This window comes from Bubalus bubalis, chromosome 11 (genome assembly GCF_019923935.1).
Source record: "Bubalus bubalis isolate 160015118507 breed Murrah chromosome 11, NDDB_SH_1, whole genome shotgun sequence".
Taxonomy (NCBI): domain Eukaryota; kingdom Metazoa; phylum Chordata; class Mammalia; order Artiodactyla; family Bovidae; genus Bubalus; species Bubalus bubalis.
Window position 1 is genome coordinate 75,132,561 of NC_059167.1, and position 7,762 is coordinate 75,140,322.

Here is a 7,762-nt window from a genome sequence, read left to right on the forward strand (position 1 = left end):
AATATCAACAATCTCAGATATGCAGATGACATCACCCTTATGGCAGAAAGTGAAGAGGAACTAAAAAGCCTCTTGATAAAAGGGAAAGAGGAGAGTGAAAAAGTTGGCTTAAAGCTCAACATTCAGAAAACGAAGATCATGGCATCTGGTCCCATCACTTCATGGGAAATAGATGGGGAAACAGTGGAAACAGTGTCAGACTTTATTTTGGGGGGCTCCAAAATCACTGCAGATGGTGACTGCAGCCATGAAATTAAAAGACGCTTACTCCTTGGAAGGAAAGTTATGACCAACCCAGATAGCATATTGAAAAGCAGAGACATTACTTTGTCAACAAAGGTCCATCTAGTCAAGGCTATGGTTTTTCCAGAGGTCATGTATGGATGTGAGAGTTGAACTGTGAAGAAAGCTGAGTGCCGATGAATTGATGCTTTTGAACTGTGGTGTTGGAGAAGACTCTTGAGAGGCCCTTGGACTGCAGGGAGATCCAACCAGTCCATTGTAAAGGAAATCAGTCCTGGGTGTTCTTTGGAAGGAATGATGCTAAAGCTGAAACTCCAATATACTTTGGCCACCTCATGCAAAGAGTTGACTCAATGGAAAAGACTCTGATGCTGGGAGGGATTGGGGGCAGGAGGAGAAGGGGATGACAGAGGATGAGATGGCTGAATGGCATCACCAACTTGATGGACATGAGTTTTAGTGAACTCCGGGAGTTGGTGATGGACAGGGAGGCCTGGCGTGCTGTGATTCATGGGATTGCAAAGAGTCGGACACGACTGAGCGACTGAACTGAACTGATACTAATTTTTCAGATTCCACATATATGCATTCATATACGATATTTGTTTTCTCTTCCAGGCTTCACTCTGTATGACAGTCTCTAGGTCCATCCACGTGTTTACAAATGCCCCAGTTTCATTCATTAAAAAAAAAAAATTGGTGGCTCATGTTATTTACATTATTATATTTACATAGCATAAACCTTAATATGCTAATACATTCTATTTTAAAATATTGGTATTATGCACTTTACTGTTTTTTTAAATGAATGTTTATTAAATGTTCAGTTTAAAAAATTTTCCTTTGATTTGAAATACAGAAGTTAGCCAAAATAACATCTCTTCCCACCCCAAAATAGACATATATATTTTAATTTGTAGTATAATTGCTTTACAATGTGTTAGTTTCTGCTGTACAACAGCATGAATCGGTATAAGTATACATATTTCCCCTCCCTCTTGAGCCTCCCTCCCACCACACCCCGATCTCACCCTCATAGTCATCACAGAGCACTGAACCGAGCTCCCTGTGCTACACCACGGCTTCCCGCCACCTATCGATTTTGCACATGGCAGTGTATGTATGTCAGTGATGCGCGACTCGCAGTTTGTTGCACCCTCTCCTTCCCCTCATTGTGTCTGCAAGTTTGTTCTCTATTCCTGCTCTGCAAATAGGATCATCAGTACCATAGATTTTTCTAGATTCTACATATATGTGTTGACATATGATCCCTGTTTTTTTCTTGCTGACTTACTTCACCCTGTATGACAGACTCTAGGTTCACCCACATCACTACAAATGACCCAATTTCACCCCTTTTTGTGGCTGATTAATATTCCATTGTATATATGTACCACTTCTTTTTTATCCATACCTCTGCTGATGGACATTCAGAAATATTTGCATTTCTCTAATAATAAGTGACATCGAGCATCTTTTCATGTATTTGTTGGCCATCTGTATAGTTTCTTTCCAGAAATGTCTATTTAGGTCTTCCACCCATTTATTGACTGGTTTTTTTGGTGTGTGTGTGTGGATATTTAGCTGCATAAGGTGTTTGTATATTTTCAAAAATAGTATCTTGTTTTTCTTCATTTGCAAATATTTTCTTCAATTCTGAGGGTTATCTCTTTGTTTTGTTTATGGTTTCCTTTGCTGTACAAAAGTTTTTATGTTTAATAGGCCCCATTTGTTTTTATTTTTATTACTCTAGGAAGTGGATTGAAAAAGATCTTGCTCTGATCTATGTCAAAGAGTATTCTTCTGTCTACATTTTCCTTTAAAAGTTTTATATTATCTAGCATTTAGATCTTTAATCCACTTTGCATTTATTTTTAAAATTTTATTATTTAAAACATTTTTGTTTATTTATTTGATTGTCTCAGGTCCTAGTTGTGATGCACAGACTCTCTAGTTGAGTCTTGTGGGCTTAGTTGCCCAAAGCATTTGGGATCTTAGTTCCCTGATCAGACACCAAACCCTTGTCCCCTGTACTGCACCGACCAGAGATCAAAGCCTTGTCCCCTGTACTGCAAGGCATATTCTCATCCACTGGACAACCAGGGAAGTCTCTATGAGTTGATTTTTGTGTAGGGTGTTAGGGAGTGTTCTAATTTCATTCTTTTACATGTAGTTGTCCAGTTTTCCCAGCACCACTTATTATAGAGATTGTTTTTTCTCTTGTATATTCTTGCCTCCTTTGTCATAGATTAGGTGGCTATAGATGCATGGGTTAATCTCTGGGCTTTTTATCCTGCTCCATTGGTTTGTATTTCTGCTTTTGGGCCAGTATCATACTGTTTGGATTACTGTAGCTTTGTCTGAGAGAAGCTTTGTCCCAGAGAAGGCAATGGCAACCCACTCCAGTACTTTTGCCTTGAAAATCCCATGGACGGAGGAGCCTGGTAGGCTGCAGTCTTTGGGGTCGTGAAGAGTCGGACAGGATTGAGTGACTTCACTTTCACTTTTCACTTTCATGCATTGGAGAAGGAAATAGCAACCCACTCCAGTGTTCTTGCCTGGAGAATCCCAGGGACGGGGGAGCCTGGCGGGCTGCCATCTATGGGATCGCACAGAGTCGGACACTACAGAAGCGACTTAGCAGCAGCTTTGTCTGAAGTCAGGGGGCCAGATTTCTCTAGTTCCATTCTTATTTCTCAAGATTTCTTTCACTATTTGGGTCTTTTGTGTTTCCATAAAAAATATAGTTTTTTGTTCTAATTCTGTGAAAAATACCCTTGATAATTTGATAGGGATGTGCTGGATCTAGAGATTGTTTTGGGTACTGCAATTATTTTTTCACAATGTTGATTTTTCCAATCCAAGAACATGGTATATTTCTACATCTGTTTGTGTCATCTTTGATTTCTTTTAACATCTTATAGTTTTCTGAGTACAAGTCTTTTGCTTCCTTGGAAGTGTGAAAGTGTTAGTCACTCAGTCGTGTCTGACCCTTTGCGACCCCATGAACTGTAGCCCGTCAGGCTCCTCTGCCCATGAAATTCTCCAGGCAAGAATACTGGAGTGGGTTGCCATCTCCTTCTCCAGGGGATCTTCCCTACCCATGGATCAAATCTTGGTCTCTTGCAATTCAGGTGGATTCTTTACCATCTGAGACACCAGAGAAGCCCTCAGCTAGATTTATTACAAGGTATTTCATTATTTTAGATGCAATGATAAATGGGATTGTTTCCTTAATCTCTCTTCCAGATTTTTCATTGTTTGTGTATAGAAATGTAAGAGATTTCTGTGTTCTAGTTTTGTATCTTGTAACTTTACCAAATTCATTGATGAGCTCCAGTAGTTTTCTGTGTTTTTCTTTTTTAAACTTCCCCAAATGCATGTATCTGGGAAATAAATTGTGTGTGTTTGTGACTGTCTTATAATAATATATGCATATGTGAGAATAATAAAAATGATTTTCACTAAAAACTACTTAAAAGATATTTTCATAATTTTTGGTGGGACTGGGGGGAAACTGCATGTAGCATGTGGGATGGGATCTTAGTTCCCTGACCAGGGATTGAACCCATGCCCTCTCCAGTGAAAGCACTTAACCACTAGAATCTGCCAGAGATGGCCCAATATTTTCATAAATTTTAGGACTTTACTCTTACCTCAAGTCCTGGGTTAGGAAAATAATCTGATAAAACCTGTATATTCATGAGGGATCTCTTCCCCTAGGTGACTCATTAACTGCCTCCTCCTATGTTGCTCTGGGAAAGTCAATCTTATTCTCTGAGACCATTCTCCACACAGATTAAAGTCATATTGGCCTTCCGTGTTCTATTTGGTACCACTTTTTACTAACCTCTGTGTTATTAATTAGCTACCTCTTCTCTACTTTGGGGAAATTTCAATAGCTCCATATGCCAGATGTGATTTTTCTGAAGATGCAGCTATTTTAGGTCTGCTAGAGATCAGGTGGGTGAGAAGAATCGGCAGAACAAATTCATTCAGATTGCTATGCTCTGTCAACTAAGATATCTCCTGATAACTAAATCATCACTAGAGATTTCAAACTGTGATTTAGTTGTGGTGTGGAAAAAAACATCCAGAAGAGAAAGAGTTGGAAACAGTAGTTGAGTCAGTGGTGCCAGGCTTGAAAAAATACTTGGTCTTTAAATGGGGACAAAGAAGGTGCCTGGACAAAAATGATATATTTTTTCTTAAACTTGAAATGAGAAGAAAAATTCATTGTTCTTAGGTTGGTTAATCCTTCAACTCTTGATCAGTGTCTAATGTAACATCAAATAGCATTGATTCATTGAGTTCCTCCACTCTACTCAAGTTCAAGGATAAGAACCGTGATGTGAGAGAGTCAGGCATGATTTGGAGGCACACAGGATACATACAGGATGCTTATGTTTAGCTCTTGATTCCGATTAGTTTGGTGATAAACATACATTCCAGAGTTGATAGCAGCATTGGCCCTGGTTTCCCAAGACGTCTTCTACATAGACCAAGCAAATAAAAGTATGCAATTAGGCTGTAGTTGCCAAAGAAGCAGGGATTGTATGCTTTTTCCTTCTACAGTGACCATTTAATCAGTTATTATACTAAATGACTGATGAGAAAAATTTTAAAGTGACTGCTGAGATTGAATATTCTAATTTTTTGAGTCGAACCCCAGTCTTTCTGAAATATTAGAGAAACTTGATATCTGGGTTATCTGTACATCCATTTTTTTCATTCAACAAAAACCACTTCTTAAGCTTCGCTTATGGTTCCAGCATTGTCTGGGGAGCTGGGAGTACAGAGAAAAAGATACCATTTCACTCTCCCATGAGCTCACAGCCTGGCACTGGGAGGAAAACTCAGAAATAGCAAGCTATATTGCATCACTGTCCACTTGGAGCAGGAATAGGTGAGTGGTGGAAGGTAAGGAAGGGTGGAATATTTTTTAGGAAAATATCGCTTTAGGAAAGAAGTAGAAGAATGGGGAAAACTTTAGTTCCAAATTGAGGATCTGCTATCTCCATCCATGAGGCTTTCTGTCAAATATTTTCTGAGAAGAAAAAATTCAGACCCAGTCTTAGTGATATTAGTTTTTCCATCTAAAATCTTTCACTGGGCATGTGGCTAGGGCTCTTAGGAACTTTCAAGATGTAAGCTAATTTTAAATTCCTTTTCTGTGTGTTTCCATTTAAGCCTGTGAGTCTCTAGTCTCAGAATTTGAGGGAAGTTTCTATAGCATTCTTTTTTCTTTCCTCTTTCTATTCTACATGATTCTTTCATCATTCTGTTTTTCTCTTATTTCTTACTCCTTTGCTTAATTTTCTTGTTTCCTTTATTTATCATTAAGGCTTTTTTTTCTTCCTATCCCTCACCATCTTTCAATTTCTTCTCTTTGTATGTTTCCTTTATCTTCATATTCTAAATGATCTTACATTAAACAATTAAATTGAAATTTCAAAGGAATTAATTAAAATTAATTCAACAAACACATACTGATTTTCTAGAACTGACTGTTCTGCCCTCTGAAACTGTCCAAGGAACTATCACGACGGAGATGAAAATACAGAAAGCTCCACCTTTTAGTGCTTGAAAACAGAGGAAATAGGTCATGCACATGTAACTGCACCACAGGGCGAAAGGTGCTATGATAAATACAAAGTGCTATGGGAAATGAGGGGAAGAAGATTTCTTTTCTAGCTAGGAGAATTGGGGAGGTTTCATGAACGGCATTTAAACTGGGCTGTGAAAAATGAACATTTCAAGACACATGAGGCAGGTTTTCATTTGAGTAGTATTCCATTGTGTGTATGTGTATACACAGTGTTTTGACCATCATAAACAACACTTCTATGAGCATTGTGATGCATGTATCTTTTTGAATTAGTTTTCTATGGGTGTACACCCAGGAGTGAGATTGCTGGATCATATGACAACTCTATGTTTAGTTTTCTAAGGAACCTCCACAAAGCTTGCCATAGTGGCGGCACAAACAGTGTAGGAGAGTTCCCTTTTCTCCACATTCCCTCCAGCGTTTCTTATTTGTGCAGTCTTTAGTTCTTGATTGTGGGTTCCAATGCATTTTTGCTCTTCCTCATTTTGTATCCATCTTCCTTTCCTCACTGCCTGTCCTGTGGACTTCAAACTACAGCATTAGATGCAAGGACAATAGACTGGTAGAGACTGCTGAATCCGCTTCTGCAGGATCAGTAAGATCAAGTCACTGTCACAGATCTCTTGGTATATTATCCCCTGGTGGTTCTGCTTCTCCATTGGAACCCTGAGTAATATGGCCAGTAATCCAAATTTCTTATTTTTCCTATTTTTTCAGGCAAATTTGGAGCCCAAAGTGACTGAGACCATGGGGGGAGGAAATCATTCGGTGGTGTCTGAGATTGTGTTGGTGGGACTCACCAGTTCTTTGGAGATGCAACTTGTTCTCTTTCTAATTTTCTCTGTGTTCTATGTAACAAGTATTTTAGGAAACCTCCTCATTGTCCTCACAGTGACCTCTGACTCCCATTTACACTCCCCTATGTACTTCCTGCTAGCCAACCTCTCTTTTATTGACATGTGGGTTTCCTCCATTACAGCTCCCAAGATGATATCTGATCTTTTCAAAGAGAGAAAAGTAATCTCTTTCCAAGGATGCATTGCTCAGATGTTCTTCGTTCATGTTATTGGAGGAACCGAGATGGTTCTGCTCATTGCCATGGCCTTTGACCGTTATGTCGCTATATGTAGGCCTCTCCATTACCTGATCATCATGAACTTCAGAACTTGTATTTCACTCTTGGTTGCTGCCTGGACCATTGGGATCATCCACTCACTCATCCAGATTCTATTTGTTGTAAACCTACCATTCTGTGGCCCTAATAAAGTGGACAGCTTTTACTGTGATCTTCCTCGATTTATTAGGCTTGCCTGCACAGACACTTACAGACTGGAGCTTGTGGTTACTGCCAATAGTGGTTTAATCTCCCTGGGAACATTTTTCATTCTGATTACCTCCTATATCTTCATCTTGGCCACTGTTTGGCAACATTCCTCAGGTGACTTGTCCAAGGCCCTCTCTACACTATCAGCTCACATTGCGGTGGTGGTCTTATTTTTTGGCCCATGTATTTTTGTGTATTCATGGCCATTTCCCACAGTACCAGTGGATAAATTCCTTGCTATTTTTGATGTAGTTATTACTCCATTTCTGAATCCTGCCATCTACAGTTTGAGGAACAAAGAGATGAAGGTGGCAATGAGGAGGATATTCAGTCAGATGTTGAGTTTCAGGAAGCTGTTTTAAGTGATTTTTGATATCAAAAAAGATGAACAGCCCTACTATTCCCTGCCTATGCCACAGACGTGAATCAGTGAAACATAGTACCATGGATGCTTTACTTACTAGTTTAATTACCAATGTCCAGAATTAGGTCTGTCTAGTCAAGGCTATGGTTTTTCCTGTGGTCATGTATGGATGTGAGAGTTGGACTGTGAAGAAGGCTGAGCACTGAAGAATTGATGCTTTTGA

General features: G+C 39.3%; 1 protein-coding gene across 2 annotated transcripts; it reads left to right on the plus strand.

The window, feature by feature from the left end:
* Positions 1-686: 686 nt before the first annotated feature.
* On the plus strand, positions 687-7,537 carry LOC102404354 (olfactory receptor 4F3/4F16/4F29-like). 2 transcript variants are annotated; one of them, XM_044925525.1, is made up of 2 exons: positions 687-696; positions 6,609-7,537. In XM_044925525.1, exons 1-2 carry the CDS (start codon positions 687-689, stop codon positions 7,535-7,537), a joined length of 939 nt encoding a protein of 312 aa, XP_044781460.1. The 2 variants fall into 2 exon arrangements, with proteins under 2 accessions (XP_044781460.1, XP_006045151.3); XM_006045089.3 differs by lacking the exon at positions 687-696 and having other exon boundaries at positions 6,593-7,537.
* Positions 7,538-7,762: the final 225 nt, after the last annotated feature.